Consider the following 20,941-nt stretch of genomic DNA (forward strand, 5'->3'; position numbering starts at 1 on the left):
TATAGAATATTAGGTGGTCAAAAAAAATCCCCAATAATTACATGCCAAGTAAACAGATACTGTATTTTTCAGAGTATAAGACACACCTTTTTCCCTCCTAAAAGAAGCTGAAAATGTGGGTGCGTCTTACACTCTGAATGTAACCCTGCCCACCCACTGGCCCCCACCCCTCAGCCTTCCCGCATCCTCTTTCTGGCTGCAGAGATTGCCACCAGCAATGGCTTGTGTTTTTAGGATCTGCACGTTGTGCTTTCAGCCTCCAAATGCTCTGTTTGAGAGTCCTTCAAGGCTGCAGGGATCACCAAAGAACATTGCTGCTGATTGCTGCCCAAAAACACAAGGAGTTTGGAGGCTGAAAATGTGATGCACAGTGCCCAAAATAGCTACCTGGAACAGCTGCTGCCTTCTCTTACCCTTTTATTTATTTATTTATTTATTTATTATTTAATTTTTTATTAATTTTATTAATAAATTTAATAAATTAAAATAAATTAATTTTATTAAAGCCCTTCTCCCAAAGGACTCAGGGTCGTTCACAGCCAGATAAAATAAACAATAATATTACAATATAAATACTATTAAAATACAATTAAAAGACTTATTCAATTGGCCTAGATTAAAAATTTAGAATAAATGATAAAAACCCATTAAAACCAACAAATTTAAAAACTAATCCAGTCCTGCGCAGATGAATAAATGTGTTTTAAGCTCGCGACGGAAGGTTCGGAGGTCCGGAAGTTGACGAAGTCCTGGGGGGAGTTCGTTCCAGAGGGCGGGAGCCCCCACAGAGAAGGCCCTTCCCCTGGGTGTCGCCAGACGACACTGTCTCGCTGACGGCACCCTGAGGAGTCCCTCTCTGTGAGAGCGCACGGGTCGGTGAGAGGTATTCGGTAGCAGTAGGCGGTCCCGTAAGTAGCCCGGCCCTATGCCATGGAGCGCTTTGAAGATGGTCACCAAAACCTTGAAGCGCACCCGGAAGGCCACAGGTAGCCAGTGCAGTCTGCGCAGGATAGGTGTCACACGGGAGCCACGAGGGTGGCTCTGCACTTCACCTGCTTTAGTCACTGGAGCTCCTTCTGACAATCAGCTGTGCTTTTGAAGCTGTTTTTCAGCCCAACACAAGCTAAGCAATCTTCCATACTTTGCCTGCTTTTCTAATTGCTGCTCCCTCCCATGATCAGCTGTGTTTTAAAAGCTGTTTTTTAGCCCCAATCAGCCCCAACTTTAAAACCAGAGAGCAAACTAATGTGCTAAAGCTGACCAGGCTAAGGACGCTAGCCAGATGAATACCTGGTAGACAGAATTTTTTTCCCCTCTTTTCCTCCCCCAAAACTAAGGTGTGTCTTATACTCTGGTGTGTCTTATACTCCAAAAAATACAGTACTTGCATTTTTCAGTCATTTCACTTTGATGCAATACACACATTTATTTATCCTTAGAATATCTGTCAAGATATATTATTATGTCCATGATACAGATGAAAAATATATGTGGAAAGGTAGAGATTCTCGAGATCAATAAGTCACAGGCCATGTAGAGATGGTCATGCAACAAACTTCTAGTAATAATGTCAGGAGTCTTTTCCCAAAAACATAGCAATTATCCAAATATATTGTTCTATCTCACAAGAAAATACTATTGACTTTATAAGTCTTTTTCTACTACCTATAACCCTATTAAATCCAGGGTCAAAAATTACCTAGCTGCATTATTGATTCAGATAATCCTTTGCTTTCTCTCAGTCATCCCCAACCTGGGTTAGCCCTTGACTAGACCTCCTATAATTTCCACTCCACAGTCAATAGGCATGTGGAATGGGATTTTGCAAATCATAGTCTACCCCATCTATTTTCCAATTTCATTTAAACTGTATCTTATTCCAATTTCATTTTAAATTGTATTTTATTCCAATTTCATTTTAAATTGTATTTTATCCACTTCCATTTTAAATTGTTTTTATCAGATTTTAATAATAATTTGTGTCAGGAACTCTGCACTTTAATATGGCCCAAGGGCTAATCAATAAAGTAAACTCGACTCAACTCATCTAGTTGGTGAACTAAAGTGATTCCTACCTGAATGTCTTCCAGAAAGTCTTTCTGATGCTTCTTCATTATGTCTAGCTCAGTCACCTCAGCATCATTCAAGTCAGATGAATCTGAAAGAGAGAAACCTTTTTATTCCCACTATAAAATGCACTGCAGTAATAAGAGTAAGATCCCAAAGGGCATATATAGTTTTTAAAAAATCCCACATACATGTAGATTCTTTCATTCATCTTCATTGAAAAATAGTCAGGTCTAGATTGTCATGAAAGTTTCAGGGGACAAAATCGTTAGATTACTCCAGAACAAAACCCATGAGCTGTCATTAACAGAACAAGTAATATAAAGTGCAAAGAAATTTGGTACCTGGAGTCAATGAATGAGAAGTCCAGGTACCAGGGCAAATGGCAATGCAGTGTTCAAGTTCAAGTGGGCAGTCAGAAGATAAGTTTGGAAAAGGAGAGTAACAGTGCAAGGCCTGAAGTAGATTGATGATGTTGATCCCAGAAACGGAATTTGCATTAACTAGAAATGTTTATAAAGAAACTTTTATCATTTTTTTCTGGTTATGCTTCTGTTTCAGCTATTTCTCAGATAAATGACACCATATGGATGTTATTGAAAAGTCTGTTTATGTATTTTTCATTGTTAAAAGCAGAAGCTGTGATGCAAATCCATGCAGATGCTGCTATTCCTATGAATTTAAAAGGAGTCCCAGATTTCTTTTCTGGCTTAGATGCAAGGCAAACTAAACTGATTATTCTTTCCTATTGTTACCATTTTTAGACCATATCATGATACCCACTGAGCTATTTTCTCTGAATAGATGTCTTCTTCTGGAGAATGAAGTTCATGACTGAGTAGGGATTTGAATCCAAGGTTTTGAAGTGCTAGTCTGTCACTTGAATTATTCTACTAAATTCTATGCCCTTATCCACTTAATTTTTAAAAGTTAACATTGTGGGAATGACAGACCTGTTTCCACAAAGCTGTTTCAAATTCACTTGAATTAAAAACTTAATTTGGGAATTGCTGTTATCATATCCTAATAAAGTGAATGGTTAAAAATCAGAATAGTGCAAGCAAGAGTATTCCCTTTGACACTCTGTAGAAGTGAAAGGGGGACTTTAGAGAAGCCAGATTGAAAGCATATTGATGTTTTTGAACTCTGGTGTTGGAAAAAATCCATCACAATATCACCGACAGTGAAAAAATGGATCATTGAACAAATCAATCTAGAGTTCTCACTCAAGACACATAGCATCAGGGTGACATTATCTTACATTGGACTCATTATGCAAACATCTAGCCCCCTAAAGACGTCTTTAATCCTGGTAAAGGTGGAAGGAAGGAGAAGAAGAGGAGGAGGATCAGCTGCATGATGGATGGGCTTTGTTACAGTGGCAATGAGTGCACCCTTGGAAGGTCTGAAAGACCTAATTGGGGCAGATTGTCGTGGAGAAAATCTATCTGATTTCTAAGAGTCAAAAACTTGATGGCACATAGTCAGTCAATGAATTAGCCAAAATGAGAGGTTGAGCAGAATAATCTTATGGATGCTTTTAACCAGTGGTGAAATTCAAATTTCTATGGGCGTGGCTTGGTGGGTGTGGTGTGGCTTGGTGGGCATGGCAGGGGAAGGATACTGCAAAATCCCCATTCCCTCCCCACTCCTGGGGGGGGGAGGAAATTGCAAAATCTCCATTCCCACCCCACTCTGGGGCCAGCCAGAGGTGGTATTTGCCAGTTCTCTGAACTACTCAAAATTTCTCCAGAACCTGTCAGAACGTGCTGGATTTCATCCCTGCCTCTAACTCAATACAGCCCTTTTGAATGGGGGGAAAACAGGGGAAGAGAACAAATTGATAACCAAGTGGAAATTACAGCAATACATTTAGTAAATGATCAAGTACTTTGTGTTATAAGAATGACTGCCTATAGCTGTGGAAGAAGAAAGTTTAGAGTACGGGGATCTGTTTTTCTTCCTGTCAGATGTGCTTATGCAGAGGTTTGCATAAAAAGCAAGCAAGCTTTAGCTTTAGTGGAGACGTTCTATGAAAAGGTGAGGGTCGGATGAGTTGCTGTGAGTTTGAGGTGGTATCTGCTCCCATTTGCTTTAGTAAATGGCTTTAATCTTCCACAATTTCTTTCAAAGAAAACAAATTCTCTGTATGAAGTGCTTGGGTCCCAGAAAACTCGCAACATGGAGGACTGAATGAGTAATTCCTTAGCGTCGTTTCCATGTATATCCTTAAAGTGGTCCAAATTAGGCAGCAATGACAATGAGAGCATAAAACCTAAAATTTATATCAGGACTCCTGTTGTAATATCCTTATCTCCATATATCTTCCTCCCCACTTGAAGGGAGATTAAGATGGTAGAAGATTTTGAAAGAAATGGAGGCCTTATCAGAAGCTGTCCATAAATCTTACTCTAGGCTGTGCACAGTTTTCGGCTTAGTTTTCAGAAACGGGGGTGGCTGATGTCAGAGATAAAAGCCACAAAATGGTTTACTAAAGAAGCAGAAGTAGCAAGGCAGTGGCAGTGGAGGATAATACTACAGTTAAATCCTGAATGCTTAGCAAATATTTGTCTATTAATGAGAAACAGCTATTGTAACTGCAAATAAACGTATTTATTTGATATATAAATTGTACCATTTATGAGGTGTTTACTCTAATGGAGAATAAAGGTATCACAGAAGCTTATCACACAAATGTAAATGTCAGATCTCTCTATGAAGGTTGTACTTTGCTTTAGCTAAATACTGATATTCAGAATGGACCTTAGTTAGTTTAGGGAAATTAATGTTTAGCAGGGGTCAGGATTAGTTCTTCCTTTAGAGAAAATAAGATGGTTCATTTCCAATAGGAGTTCTGCAAATTTAACTCACAGTGGTTATTGTAATTATATTTGATTGGTCTCTGCTACATTAGAACAAATATTCTTTGCAAGCACACTCAGTAATTTAGTAGCACATCATATATATATATATATATATATATATATATATATATATATATATATATATATATATATATATATATATATATATATATATATATGTTTTCTGAGGTTTTCACGGTGTTTGTATATAGGTCTTTGGTTGTTCGGGTTTTCTCCCGTGTAAAATTGGAAGTGTCTTGGCGACGTTTGACGAAGTCTCATTCGTCATCTTCAGGCTTCAACCGTGCTTCTGGGAGCAATGTGTGATCGCAGCTGTTTCTTCCTTTTAACTGCTAGTGGGGTTTGAACTGATTGGGTGGGAGCTTGGCTGTGCTCTGATTGGATGGGGGTTTGTGCTCTGATTGGCTGGGGGTGTGTCCTGTGTTGGTGGGGGCTTGTTTGTGCTCAGTTTAGTCTGTGTTGCAGGGGGATTTGAGCTGGTGAGCTGCATAGCTGTTGTTTGGCTTTGTGGTCCTGCTACATCTTCATAGTGGGTGTCAGTCTGCTGCATGTATGGATTGGAGGGGTTTGAAATGGCTAATGTTGCAGCTGCGGTCTGGCTTCTGGTCCTTGGTCGTGCTTCATGATCAGTGTGGGTTTGGGTCTGCTTTCTGGGTGGATGTGCGGTGGTGACATCCTGTGTGGATCTCGTGAGTGTGGGTCTGGTGTCATTCCTCGTGTTAGGAATGACATGAGGACTAACACGAGGAATGACACCAGACCCACACTCACGAGGTCCACACAGGATGTCACCACCGCACATCCACCCAGAAAGCAGACCCAAACCCACACTGATCATGAAGCACGACCAAGGACCAGAAGCCAGACCGCAGCTGCAACATTAGCCATTTCAAACCCCTCCAATCCATACATGCAGCAGACTGACACCCACTATGAAGATGTAGCACGACCACAAAGCCAAACAACAGCTATGCAGCTCACCAGCTCAAATCCCCCTGCAACACAACTAAACTGAGCACAAACAAGCCCCCACCAACACAGGACACACCCCAGCCAATCAGAGCACAAACCCCCCATCCAATCAGAGCACAGCCAAGCTCCCACCCAATCAGTTCAAACCCCACTAGCAGTTAAAGGAAGAAACAGCTGCGATCACATTGCTCCCAGAAGCACGGTTGAAGCCTGAAGATGACGAATGAGACTTCGTCAAACGTCGCCAAGACACTTTCAATTTTACACGGAAGAAAACCCGAATAACCAAAGACATATATATATATATATATATATATATATATATATATATATATATATATATATATATATATATATATATTTGTTTTCTGAGGTTTTCACGGGTGTTTGTATATAGGTCTTTGGTTGTTCGGGTTTTCTCCCGTGTAAAATTGGAAGTGTCTTGGCGACGTTTCGACGAAGTCTCATTCGTCATCTTCAGGCTTCAGCTTCGTGCTTCTGGGAGCAATGTGTGATCGCAGCTGTTTCTTCCTTTTTTATATATATATTTGGTCTTGTTTTCTTCTGTCAGGGTAGAAAAAAGGAAGTTTAATCCATTGGTCCTGGAAACTCTTTCTCTACTCTGTATTTCACATGCAGCTTATTGCTAAATATGGTCAGAAAAAGAGAAGCCACCACCTAGATCCAAGGTGAAATTTGGATAGGAAAAAGGAGGAAGAGGAACAAGGATCATGCTCCTTTTTTTCCTTGGCTAAATTTTTAAAAGAAAAAAAGAGGAAGGCTGATGTGTAATTATTTTTCTGAGCCATGATGTGGAGCCTGACAGAAATGGTGATATCAACATAGAGGAAGGACTGGCTTTTTTGAATGAACTTTTGTCACTGGGAGAGGCTATTGATACATGACATTTTAAAAAAAAACTTCTAAGTTTGTGTTTTTCCACTGAATTTAGCAGCATGATTTCTGAACCAAAAAAATGTTCCAAATACACTCGTAGATTGCACAATCTCTGTTCTAGAGCAGGAAACATTTACATTATCATATTTTTCATTGGCATCCAGTGATAATTCATTTATTTTATTTATTTATTTCATCAAGCATGTATTAGATAACATATATAAGTATAGACATAATTATGAATACATGAGATGGATACGAATGAAAGAAAGCGTTAGGACAGGGCTGGTAGGCACGCTGGTGTGCTTATGCATGCCCCTTAAAGACCTCTTAGGAATGGGTGAGGTCGACAGTAGACAGTTTAAGGTTAAAGTTTTGGTGGTTTGGGAAAGAAACCATAGAGTCAGGTAGTGCATTCCCTATTAATTAATGATTAATTAATGATTAATTAATTAACTAATTAGGGCATTGCCTAATGATCACCAAAGATTGAAGTCAAACTCGCCTGCATTTTTGAGATTTGATTATAATAGATTAAAAATAGTTAGCAAGTGATTATCAAACATGATTAGGGAAAAAAAAGTTTGCAAACTTAATGACCTTTAAAAAGAATCAACCATGGTTGTGAAGATGGTTATTCCCATTATGCCCCAGTGCTCAAAACCCAGAGGTTGTTGCCTCATGGTCTCCTCATTGGGACTGCTGTTCTGAGTATATGTGAACAATCTCCCATCTCCTCCTTGTCCAGAGAGATTCTGAAGAACCAGTCTCCTCACTGGCCCTTTTCTTCCTTATTGCAGTCACTGGCTTGCTTTTTGTCTCCAGTCTATTATTTCTTCCACTGGAAGTCTAAGACTCTTTCCCCTTAGTCAATGTAGAAGTGACATTTAGGAAATTGGCTAGGACAGAGTACTTTTCCAAGCTTGAGATTTCCTATATATTTTATTAAAAGTGGAATGTACCCGTATGCACATTTTCAACTTCCTCTATCAGCAGTTGTTAGCATACATTTCCTCTGAGCAATGTTCTACACAGTAGATACAAGGATCCCAGGACAATGAACATTGAAGGTACAGTTGCAAGGTTTCCTAGGTGAGCCTTCAATTTGCAATTTTTTTGCAAACAACCAGAGTGTTTACAAAAAGCAAAAAAAAACAACACCCAAAAGTAGAAAGGCTAACAATGAATAGAGTTAACTATTAGAACCCCCCAAGCCAGTGAAACTGACCAAACATCCCATCTAGTACATGCATTGTAACCATAGACTGTTTAGTCCAACTGATAAAGAATTTAACCATTCTTTCAACTGGCAAATTCCCCCCACAGAAGTTTATTCTGAAAGCAAATCTGAGGCTGGAAACCTATACATGTAGAGTAAATCTTTTGGACATCGCTGGGCATCTTTTTCAGGAAAAACACAAGTTCTGTGAATGCAAATTTTAGTGAAACTAAAATGCAGAACAAGTTGCAAAAAAGGAACAGAATTCTTTTAACAGCTGAGAAGAACATTTTATGCATAGCTGCAGCTGTTAACTTTTCCTCTTCAGTAATATAACTATTGTCTGCAATATATAGTCAATAGTATGACTACTGAAGACGTTGAAATAGTTGTCCTCTTTTCATCTGGCCACATTGGGAACTAAGTATTACATTACAGATTTATAGCCAGCCACACACATGAGCTACAATTCTCCAAACCCAGGGAGAATAAATGTTGAAGAGAAAGATTTGGAAATGTTACTGCCTCATATAAACTCTCTATTTTAAAAATAACACTATATATTTATTTAGTAAATGGGCAGGCTACCTATTTCATATACAAAATTCTGGGTGGCGCATAATTAAAATTACAGAATAACACAGCTGGGAGGGACTTTGGAGGTCTTCCAGTCCAACCCCCAGCTCAAGCAGGAAACCCTACACCATTTCAGACAAATGGTTGTCCAATCTTTTCTTAAAGACCTCCAGAGTTGTAGTACCAATGATTTCTGGAGGCAAATCATTCCACTGATTCATTGTTCTAACTCTCAGGAAATTTCTCCTTAGTTCTAGGTTGGGTCTCTCCTTGATTAGTTTACATCCATTGATTCTTGTCCTGCCTTCAGGTGCTTTGGAAAATAGATTGAACTCCCTCTTCTTTGTGGCAGCTTCTTAGATATTGGAACACTATTATCATGTTACTCTCTAGTCCTTCTTTTCTTAAACTAGATATACCCAGTTCCAGCAACCTTCTTTGTATATTTTAGCTTCCATTTCCCTAATCATCTTTGTCGGTCTTCTCTGCACTCTTTCTAGAGCACCAGGACTTTTTTATATTATGGCAACAAAACTGGATGCAATATTCCAAGTCTGGCCTTACCAAGGCATTATGAAGTGGTATTATCACTTCATGTGATCTTGATTCTACCCATCTGTTAATGCTGCCTAGGACTGTGTTGGCTTTTTCAGCGGCTGCAAATACTGCTGACTTATGTTGTCCATTTAGAACAAAATAAAAATAAACAATAAAAATATCTAGAGTTTAAAGCAACAAACATAACATAGGAATAATGGCCAAGGTAACTCACACAGCCACTCATACCAGCCATGTCATGGACTTACTTATTGTATCAGCATATCAGGCTTGATGACAAAGCCAGGTTTTTAGTGCCCTGCAACAAAAGAAGGGGCAAGTCTAATTTTTCAGGAGATGATGTTCCAGAGGATGGGTCCCGCAACAGAAATGGTGCTCTTCCTTTAATAAAGAGGAATGGTTTAAATAATGCAAAAATTACAATAGCTTGCCACAAACGTCTATCAAGAATCTTGTAGCTCCAGCCCTGAAAGACCATGGTCTCTTACCTCTATACTACTGAGCCAGATTTAGGATATTGATGCTGATGTGCAGAGCCCTAGATGACTTGGGAGCTAGAAAGAAATAGTTCTTTCTGCATCCTCTTGCTAATGTTTATTTGTTTAATATATACTTCCTTCAATATTGCTGGTTTCAGTCTTTGGAAAAATATCTTGGTGTTGTCTTTTTATTAGAAGGCGTTTATTGAATATTAACACATTAGGGTTGTTGTCTCCAGGATGATGCCCTGAAAAACTCTCTGGGAAACTCTCTCCAAGGAAGTTATCTGGTGAGAATTGTATTGATACTTCAGTTTCTGTTTCAGGACTACATAAAATGTCTATTTTCTACTCCTCTAACAGGTGTTTCATTAACTTATATTGATTTTCAACTTAACATTATTACCCATTCTGGGAATTTTTAGTGATAGAAATGAAATGGAGGAATCCAAATTACATTAAACAAGCCAGGAATTTGCAAATTTGATCTATAGTGGCATATGTATACTTGCTTTTGGCATATATATATATATGCGAAATGTCATGCTCTGATCACCATCCATATAAAATATTGCAATATGCTATACATGAACCTACTTTTGATGAATAATTGGAAGCAGCAATCGGTGAAATTTATTACAAAGGACCATTCATGTGGGCACTCCACTGGTTTCCAGTAAGCCTCCAAATGCAATTCAATGTTCTGGTTTTGACCTCTAAATATTTAAATGTCTAGTTCTTAAAATACAAACAGGACTACCTTTTCTGTCTAGAACCATCTTATATTTGTTTTGACTGGAAATGTTATGGGTTTTGATTTCACATGAAGTGAAGCCAATGGGTGGCCTCAGAATAGTGTTTTGTTGACGGTGGCCCCTGCCCTCCCTGAAGATCAAATCAGCAGCAACCCTGGCTTCATCCAGAAATGCAATGAAGGTTGGAATATTTCAAAGAACTTTTGAAAATTGAGGAATGGGTCATAATTCCCAGAATGGGAAAGTTGCAAGTGGATCTGTTCTTTACTTAGGAAATAAAGGGGCGTGCATAAGTGCACAAAAGTGCCTACCGTTCCTGTCATATTGTTTTCTTTCATTATATGTGCTTGTATATAATGTTGTGACAAAAAAAAAATAGAAATTCAACCCACAAGTAGGGCTTGCTGATTGTGTTTGTGAAAAAGGTCTTGAAATAGTAATTGACAGCAAACTGAACGTAAGTAAGAAGTGCGGTGTGGCTGCAAAGAATAGAAATAGAATTTTAGATTGTATGAACAGAAACTGTATCTCCCTGAACTCAGTTTAAAAGAAGGCAACTGCACGTCGAGGGGAAAAATCACTTTGTGACAGTAAGAGAAATTTAACAATGGAACCAATTACTGAGAGTTGGAGACAGGGAGTTACTAATGATAGTTGCAAAAAAAAAAAAAAGAGGAAGAGATGTTTCTCATTGAATTACAGTCACCATAGTTCATATGGTACCCTATGAGTAGGGTAGCAATGTATTCCAGATGCACAAATTAAAAAGACAGAAGTTTTACACTATATAAAAGTAACCACTTGCCACACACTGCACATTCTTTGCTACATATTCATGAGTAATATATTTATAGCACACTTTAAAAGATGTACTTTCAGAATGAGTTGACTATATCTTTGGTCCACCAAATGGAAAAGGTTTTCTCCAGGACCTACTGACCAGCGCAATACACCATGATATTCAACAGGAGGAAAAGTTTAATAGCTGATCAGGTATTTTCCAAATGAATGGTTACTCCCTTGAGCTTTCAGTGCACAGAGATACAGATGTTACATTACATCACAAAACAACTCCCAGAGTTCCTCAACCAGCAAAGCTGAGTTGAAGTCCACAAATCTTAAAAGAGCCAAGTTTGCAGACCCCTAGCTGTATTGGATAATTTAGTGAAACCAATCACATAATATCTGCCTCCTGGTGGTCTATGCGTGCATTCAATCACAAGCATTTTCACTTAGAAGCATAATGTAATAGATGATAAGAAATATATTTGCCAAAAACCTGGAGAGCTACAACTGGACATTTAGAATTCTTAGTTCTGGTTGAGATGCACTCTGAGATAAGAGTTACTATGTAGTAGGATAATAATTTTACAAATAAATAAATTTTACAAATAAATAAATAATCTGGACACAGCTGAATTGGATTTGTTCTGATAAGGCAGCACTTGATTGGTCAATATAAATGTAGCCCTGCTGAAATATCCAGTTTCCAGTCTTATGTGGCAAAACCCTTCTGGGAACAAAAAGGACCCCTGGAGAAATGCTATGGATAGAACTTCTTTCTCAATAGAACTCAAAACAGCGAAAAATGTAAAAAAAATAAATAACCATAGTTCTCTTTCACAGAGAAATATCAGAATGCATTAATAGAAAATTGTTGTATCAACCTTGCAAAGCAGTCCTGACAAGAAGCACATCCAGAAGAACTCGTTCTATTTTATTAAGGTTACATTAAATACAGCTCTACTGCAGGGGTGAAATCCAGCAGGTTCTGACAGGTTCTGGAGAACCGGTAGCGGAAATTCTGAGTAATTCGGAGAACTGGTAGCGGAAATTTTGAGTAGTTTGGAGAACTGGCAAATACTACCTCTGGCTGGAACCAGAGTGGGGTGGGAATGGAGATGTTGCAATATCCTTCCCCCAGGAGTGGGATGAGAATTGGAATTTTGCAATATCCTTCCCCCAGGAGTGGGGTGGGAATGGGGATATTGCAGTATCCTTCCCCTGGAGCAGGGAGCAAATGGAGATTTTGCAGTATCCTTCTCCTGTCACGCTCACCAAGCCATGCCCACCAAGCCACACCCAAGCAAAAAAACTTGAATTTCACCACAGGTATACTGGTTACATTACAGAATTTTGCAAGTTTGAGAGTACATCTCTCTCCTTTTACCTTTACAGCCCAAGAAATTTAAGGACAGGCCCTTCTGAGATGGTTGTTATACCCACTTTTCTGCTATCAGCTAAACTTCCCTTTATCTGACTGTTCCAACTGCAGTTCTTGTCTCTCAAGGTCATTCTCATATACCATTATATACTGTGATATAAAAGACTGTAATAAGTGCAATTTTCTATCACCTCCAGATAGAGGGGTTTACAACATCTAGAATATATTCCAAAATGGTACAAATGTATATAACAGTGCAGTCATATAGGTCGCATAGAAATACATTTAAACTACAAGGGGGGGGAAGCAGACAACATCCCTATGAAAACAGCTGCAAATAATTCAGTGGGAAAGTTGTCAGAATAAAATGTGAATATATGTGGCACTGCATGGGCCAAGTTTCCACCAACTAGCACATTGTATGTGGCACTGAAATGGAACCAGACAGAGTATAGTGAGTTTGGGAGCAGGCAGGAAATTACGGAAGAAATCTGTGGAGATTACAGGGAATCCACATTAATGTGTTGTTTTGCCTCACCAAGATGCATCATTGCTTTGATGTGATGACAAAAGTGAGACACGTTGCTTCCTGCGAGCAGCAAGCCAAGACCAACCTCACTTGATTTGCTGCTTCATTCCAGTGAAAGCAGCTTCTGAGCATGGACGGTTTTATACTTTGAGAAATTTTCTGAATCTCTTCTTCTTGGAATTTATGTCTAAATCTGAGCTGTTTAATCTACTATCCCTACAAGAAAGAAAATGTGATCCTGTAAATTACTGCATATTACATTTCTTCCAGTGGTGAAATCCAAATTTTTTTACTATCAGTTCTGTGGGTATGACTTGGTGGGCGTGGCAGGGGAAGGATATTGCAAAATCTCCATTCCCACCACACTCCAGGGGAAGGATACTGCAAAATCCCCATTCCCTCCCCACTTCTGAGAAAAGGATATTGCAAAATCTCCATTCCCATCTAACTCTGGGGCCAGCCAGTGGTGGTATTTCTCCAAACTGCTCAAAATTTTCACTACCAGTTCTCCAGAACCTGCTCGATTTCACCCCTGATTTCTTCTATTTTGCTTTGTAATGTCCAGATAGAGTTACTGGCTAGGGATACTGGGAATATGTGGATATGGACCAGCCGTATTGGGGACAAGCTTTTTTTTATCTAAAATCAGAGAGAATATGAAATTACATCTTAGCATGGAAATAAGGCCTTCGGTTGTCTTTGCTTAAAGCAGGGGTGTCAAACTCATGTCATCACGGCAGCATCACATGACCTATTGGGACTTCCCCCCCCTTCCCTAAACCCAGCGTGGGCATGGCCACAAGTGACACATCTGGCTCATGGGCTGGGAGTTTGACAGCCCTGGCTTAAAGCTTTTTCCATCATTAATAAATCTCTTCTTATTTGAAAGGTGGAAGAGTGTCTTGACTGAACAAAGTTCCTGGTCAAATTAGAGCAGGGGAGAAGGATATATTTCTCAGGCAAGATGTTTGTTTTTTTCTTGTAAGAAGCTAAAACGTTTGATTCTGTTAGAGACAGTAAGCTCTTATGGCCATGAGATGTGGGACATCAAGGCACTTCATGAAGTCACTTTGTGAAGGCGCTTCACTGCTGAAGTGAAGCCCTATTTCATTTGGATTTGCTTTTTTAAGAAGCAATATTCCTCCAGGCATGCCTTCAGCTGATGAAGTTGTTTTTAGTACTGGCACAACAGGTCATAAATAAATATTTTTATATACAAACCCTCTGTTCCCCAAGCTTTCTGTATTTCAGTAATCTAATTTAGGAAGGGGAAATGCATTTTATTTTCATTATTATTAAACTAGTGGAACCCTTGTTGGAATCTGTCAACCTTCTGCCCGTCAATGGTCTAATCTTTGCTAGGAACTATATTTTTAATGAAAAAATCATCACAAAAAGGTGAGATTAAAATATTCCACTTTAACAATTATGCTTAAAATGTAGTGCTCTGCTGAAAAGTTATCCTTTTTTTAAAAAAAACTATTCCAATTCATTCTGATAAGGGAAAAGTACTTCCAATATAGAAAAGAGAAAGTGGTTTCAGAAAAATCCTGATGGCTGGTGTATGGGATAATTGTGTTTACTGGAATAATAGGATTACTAGGTGGGACTAACCTTGGTTCTTTTAACTATTTGGAGAGATGGGGTGAAGCTACCCTGCCTTCCCTTCACTTATATTCTATGGAAGTCAATATAAAGGAACTTTTCTGGAGCCTTTTCAAAATATCAGTGATAGACAACCACAAAGAGTCATGAAACACAAAAGGGAAGGGGAGGTAATGAGTTAGGAAACTGAAAAACAGTCTAGCTGGCTGTGAAAGTCCTCTAACTTATTTGTCATCCATTGTAGCAATAGATTCTCTTTACTTGCCTCAACAGGAAGAAAGGTAATACCCTCCTTGAAAAACAAGACTCATACTCAGCAGCATTATTGGATACAACAGGTATAGTCAGGTTTTTTAATTTCCTTTCTCAGATGGAGGAACCAAATGTTTTATAGCTTAGAACAGGGGTCTCCAACCTTGGCAACTTTAAGCCTTGTGGACTTCAACTCCCAGAATTTCTCAGCCAGCAAAGCCAAGGTTGGAGACCTCTGGCTTAGAAGAAACGCTAACCTTCCATTCCCCCTGTTCCTGAGTAGCTGCCCTGCATGCAGCCAAGGAAGAAATGAGGCTTTTGGAAAGAGAATCAAGATTTTGGATGACCCAGCAATCAAATAACTCTCCATTTTGCAAGCACTTTCCCTAATTTTCTATTTGGGACGGGAGCACTAGCTCTGGTCTTTGCACGTAGACTTGTTTGGTTTTAAAAACTTCCCCAAAAGGATCAAATTAGCCATTTCAGACAGCTGATTACTGTTTTTCCTGTAATTTCATATTTTCTGATCTGAATGGTGAAATTCATTTTTTTTTACTATCGGTTCTGTGGATGTGGCTTGGTGGGCATGGTGAGGCTTGGTGGGTGTGGCAGGAGAAGGATACTGAAAAATCTCCATTTCCACCCCACTCCAGGGGTAGGATACTGCAAAATCCCGATTCCCATCCCACTCCAGGGGAAGGATATTGCAAAATCTCCATTCCCATCCCACTCTGGTTCCAGCCAGAGGTGGTATTTGCTGGTTCTCTGAACTACTCAAAATTTCCGCTACCGGTTCTCCAGAACCTGTCAGAATCTGCTATATTTCACCCCTGTTCTTGGCCTGCCTCTTTATAACTTCATATCAAGATACTATATCTACTATCTCAAAGACACAAGGAAACTTCATTAGGGCCAAGTCAAAGTACATCTAAACCTCACCTGCTGGAAGCCTCCTTTCTATATCACCCAAGTGGAGATAAATGAAAAGACATTTAAAAAAGATGTATCAAACAACTCTTCCTGGCCCTTTAGTTCTTTTTCACTTTTGCTAAGGTTGATATATCTTTTCATCAATCATCAAATAGTAAGCTTGTTTTATAAAGTGATACACATATCCATGAGAACACATGAAGAATAACGGAGTGATATAGCATATCCTTCATCCAACATATCCTTGGATGAAATTAAGGGAGCAAAAACAACAACAAACATCCACCAAGCCAGTTGGACAAACTTATATTCTACCCAGTTGTCTCATTTCTTCTTGGTACTTTAAGCTGATGGAATTCCTACGAGAGATCTCTCAGGAATCCCATATATAGAAGGCCAACACCAAAGTTCTGTATTTCTTTTAAGAGAAGACTTACCAATGAGACAAGCATCCATCCTGAAGATGTCCCAAAAGCAAGGCAGCAGCTCCTCCGATTAGTTTTTCCTTTCTTCAAACTTAAGGTGACTTGAACATAATAATAACTCACCCAAGTGACTCCACCCTTTGCTTCTGGTTCCTCCTTGAGAGTTCAGATAGATAGAGGAAGCTATTTGCCCACAATTCAGAACTGCACAAGTAGTTTGGTTATTTCCTGGAAAAAAAATGCAAACCCACAGCCCTGTTGCTCACACTGCAATGAATGTCTTTGTTAAGACGAATCTTGAATATATAGAAATATATTCCTCTCTTAGAAGAATTCCCACCAAGTTCAACATGCTCATTTGTAAGTGTAAGCCATTCTATAGTTAAAGCTATCAGAAAGCTATCATGCTCAGGAAGAAAATGGTAGCAAACATATGAAAAACCTCAAGTGGTGTGACAATTAGAAACTTTTTTGTGTTGCTAATTAGACTATAACTATCTGTTTTAGGTTTTTGGGTTCCTGACAGGAAGCCAGAACTAGAAATAAAAGACCATATCTCTGAGTCCAAAAACCAATAGCAGGGGTGGGCTTCAAAAATTTTAGCAAGGGGTTTTCGGCCTGGTTGCTGGATGGAGGTGGCCATGGTGGGCAAGGCTTACTCAGCCTCCTGAAGCACAGTGGGGAGGGGGGGGGGCGGCAGCATTTTTGCTCTCCAGACGCTTTCCTCAAGCCTCTGGGAGGGCGAAAACTGCTTCCCCAGGCTCCAAAGGCCCTCTGGAGACCAGAAATTCCCAAACTTCCAGTAGGCCCATTTTTCATCCTTCCTGAGCTTCTGTGCACACCCTGCACTTACCTGCATCCAAAATAGGCTACGTGGGGACTCCTGGGAAGGGCGGGGGTGGGACCAGCCAAGAGTGGGATTTGGGGGTTCTCTGAACTGCACCGAAACTTAGCTAGAGGTTCTCCTGAACCCTTGCAAACCGCCAGCAGCTCAGCCCTGGTATTGGTTCTTTTTGTCAGTTAAAAAGAATTGGGGGCTTATATGTATAACTTATTTCTATTTCTTCAGCATGAGCATGTTTTTTAAAATCCTGTGTAGCTCATTAACATTCAGTTCTGATAAAATTGTACTGAGCTCATGTCTCTTCTCCTCACTTTGGCCTATATTTGGAGCCACAAACTCTGTGTTGCTGTTGTTTTGTAATCCCTTTATTCCTCATTCAAAGCAAGTTGAATGTATTGGACACTTGCATACTTTGTACACCTATTCCATGAAAAGAAATTTAGTTCCACAGATCCATAAGCAAGGAGCCCCAGACCAAGGGTGGGTTCTACTTACCTTTATTACTGGCTTGCTTTGCTCACGCTGATGCTCACTCTTCTGCACATGCGCAGAAGCTTCTGCACATGCGCAGATGACCCATGTTGATGTTGTGGCAGGTGGGTCGAGCCTTCCACCGGTTTTACTACCGGTTCTATCGAACTGGGCAGAACCTACATAGACTAAAGCTTTTGACTCAGTAGTACATGATAAACTTCTCCTAAAACTAAAATCCTACGGCATCTCAGGACCCCTCCGCAATTGGATAACAGCTTTCCTGTCAAAGAGACAACAAGTGGTCAAAATTGGCAATGCTCTATCAAATCCTGTTCCTGTCAAAAGTGGCGTTCCCCAAGGCAGCGTTCTTGGACCAACACTCTTCATATTATACATTAATGATCTCTGTGACCATATTACAAGTAATTGTGTTCTCTTTGCTGACGATGTCAAACTATTTAACACCACCAACAATACAGCTATCCTTCAAAAAGACCTTGACTTTGTATCTGAATGGTCTAAAACTTGGCAACTCCAAATCTCAACCAGTAAATGCTCAGTCTTACATATTGGAAAAAAGAACCTAAACACTAAGTATAAGCTTGATGGACATTACCTTACAGAAGATCCCCACCCTGTTAAAGACCTTGGAGTTTTCATATCAAATGATCTAAGTGCCAAAGCCCACTGCAACTACATTGCAAAAAAGGCTTTAAGAGTTATAAACCTAATCTTGCACAGTTTCTTTTCCAAAAACACTACACTACTAACCAGAGCATATAAAACATTTGCTAGACCAATTCTTGAATACAACTCAACTGTCTGGAACCCATACCACATTTCTGACATCAATACAATTGAACGTGTCTGGAAATATTTTATAAGAAGAGTTCTCCACTCCTCTGAATACAACAAAATACATTATGCCACCAGACTTAAAATCCTGGGTTTAGAAAATTTAGAACTCCGCCGCCTTCGACATGACTTGAGTTTAACTCATAGAATCATCTATTACAAAGTCCTTCCTGTTGAAGACTACTTCAGCTTCAATTGCAACAATACACGAGTACACAATAGATTTAAGCTTAATGTTAACCACTCCAATCTTGATTGCAGAAAATATGACTTCAGAAACAGAGTTGTTAATGCCTGGAATACACTACCTGACTCTGTGGTCTCTTCCCAAAATCCCCAAAGCTTCAACCAAAAACTCTCTACTATTGACCTCACCCCATTCCTAAGAGGTCTGTAAGGGGCCTGCATAAGAGCACAAGCCTGCCTACCATTCCTGTCCTATTGTTTCCTTTTGTTATATCCAATTAATATAATTATTACATACTCATACTTATATATATGCTTATATATTGTATAGTTATTTCATGCTTATATATACTGTGTGACAAAATAAATAAATAAATAAACAAACCAGGAGCAACCCACCACTTCTCCAGACCGTTCTGACATGTTGACAAATATAACTGTATGTATGAAATTGTAGGCTGCATCTGGCTTCCTGAACAGACCAAATGAAACAGAAGACCACATTGTACCTTTAATTAAATATGTATCTGACATTTCCTCTTCTCTGCACAACTGTGAAGGGGACAAAAGCTCTTATTTTGCATCCAGCTTCCTAGCTTTCTCTCTAGCTCAGGGGTGCCAAACTCAATTTCATTGAGGGCCACATCAGGGTTGTGTTTGACCTTGGGGAGCCAGGGTGGGTGTGGCCAGAGTGGGCATAGCCTACTCAATGTCATTCATGTTGGGGGCGCCTGTGGCAGCCCAAGCACTCTGCCAGTGAAAACGGACTCCTGAGCTCTGTTTCCGGCTGTGTCGGCCTCTTGCAACCCTCTGCCAGCAAAAACTGAGCTCGGGAGGGCCGTATGCGGCCCTCCTGAGCTCAGTTTTCGCTGGCAGAGGGTTGCAGGAGGCCAACACAGCCGGAAACAGAGCTTGGGAACCTGTTTTAGCTGGAAGAGGCACCCAGGGCAGCTCTGCAGGCCAGATCTAAGCACCCAATGGGCCAATCTGGGCCCCGGGCCTTGAGTTTGACACCCCTGCTCTAGCTGATTCAATGCACCCCTTCCCACATCTTTTCGTTCCATCTTACAAGAGCGTTGTTTAAAAGGCAATTAAATGGAGCCACCAGATGAAGAATACTTCTACTTCTCTTTCACATCTTCCTCAATCAGCAAGGGTGAAAAAAGGAAATGCTCAAAAGGCAGCACCGCCCTTTCTTTCATTTGTTCCGAATAACCCGGAGAAACTGCACCACCAGCTGGCAAAAAAAGAGAAATGCAACAATTACAATTCAAAGAAACCGAATTTCCAAAGTTTCCATCTTAGGATCTTATGGCAGTGGTTAGGACAATATGTAATAGCATGTATTGGATGTAATAAAAATAATAATATGTTGTTATTTTGAATCAATGCACGTAGTGAATCCATCTCAAGAAGACATATGAAGTGTCTCACATCACATCTTAGTCAAGATATTGGATAACCATTTGTATGGAGTGGTGTCGGGTTTCTCGTCTCAGCAGGGGGTTGGACTAGAAGACCTCCAAGGTCCCTTCCAACTTTGTTATTCTATATTCTATATATCTGTCTGAGTTGATGAGGATATGGACAAGATGGTAGGCCTCCTCTGTGGCCACTACCACATTCTTAAATCCTCAAGTTCCAGAGATCCATAAACTTCCATCCATCTTGGTTTTCAGGAGATTTTCTTGAGGTGGAAAAAATGAAACTTTGATTTGAGGTTTTACTGATTAGATAGATCTGTTGTTATAGAAATGGCTTCATTATGCTATTATGCAAAAGTAAAAAGTTGAGATTTGATGTTACTATCTTATTCTACTGCACCAAAGAGAGTTGGAAGTCAATGCTTTTGCTTTCTTTTTTCCCTTCTTCTCTACACTTTTGTCTTCTTTTTCCTTCCTTTTCCCTCCCCTATTTTTCCTATTATTTGCTTTGTGTTTTTGTATTTTATATTATAAACTAATAAAAAGAGTTGATGATTTTCAGGACATTTTCAAAAATAGATATATTTCATCAGGCTTTCAATGCTGTCTAGGTTTTTTTGTCTTTTGATTTGAGAAGGAAGGAAGGAAGGAAGGAAGGAAGGAAGGAAGGAAGGAAGGAAGGAAGGAAGGAAGGAAGGAAGGAAGGAAGGAAGGAAGGAAGGAAGGAGCGAGCGATCGAGCAAATTATATAGCAGTAGATGTAACTGTGGAAAGAAAATAGGGAACTTTTTGATGCATATTATGTTTAACATTACATTTCACCTTTTACTTTTAAATCAGAAGTG

At 39.6% G+C, this 20,941-nt stretch overlaps 1 protein-coding gene across 2 annotated transcripts in view; it reads right to left on the minus strand.

Moving 5' to 3' along the window:
* Window positions 1–16,453, minus strand: part of CYTH4 (cytohesin 4) — a 42,671-nt gene extending 26,218 nt beyond the window's left edge. Inside the window, exons 1-3 of one of the 2 annotated variants that reach the window (XM_058191368.1) lie at window positions 16,326–16,453; window positions 9,423–9,555; window positions 2,076–2,158 (exon numbers count right to left, since the gene is read on the minus strand). In XM_058191368.1, coding sequence (XP_058047351.1) covers window positions 2,076–2,114 — 39 coding nt within the window. In that variant the 5' untranslated portion in view covers window positions 2,115–2,158; window positions 9,423–9,555; window positions 16,326–16,453. The remainder of the gene's footprint in view (window positions 1–2,075; window positions 2,159–9,422; window positions 9,556–16,325) is intronic. The other variant, XM_058191367.1, reaches the window with a different exon arrangement.
* Between the last annotated feature and the right edge of the window lie 4,488 nt (window positions 16,454–20,941).

This window comes from Ahaetulla prasina, chromosome 7 (assembly GCF_028640845.1).
Source record: "Ahaetulla prasina isolate Xishuangbanna chromosome 7, ASM2864084v1, whole genome shotgun sequence".
In the NCBI taxonomy this organism is placed as follows: domain Eukaryota; kingdom Metazoa; phylum Chordata; class Lepidosauria; order Squamata; family Colubridae; genus Ahaetulla; species Ahaetulla prasina.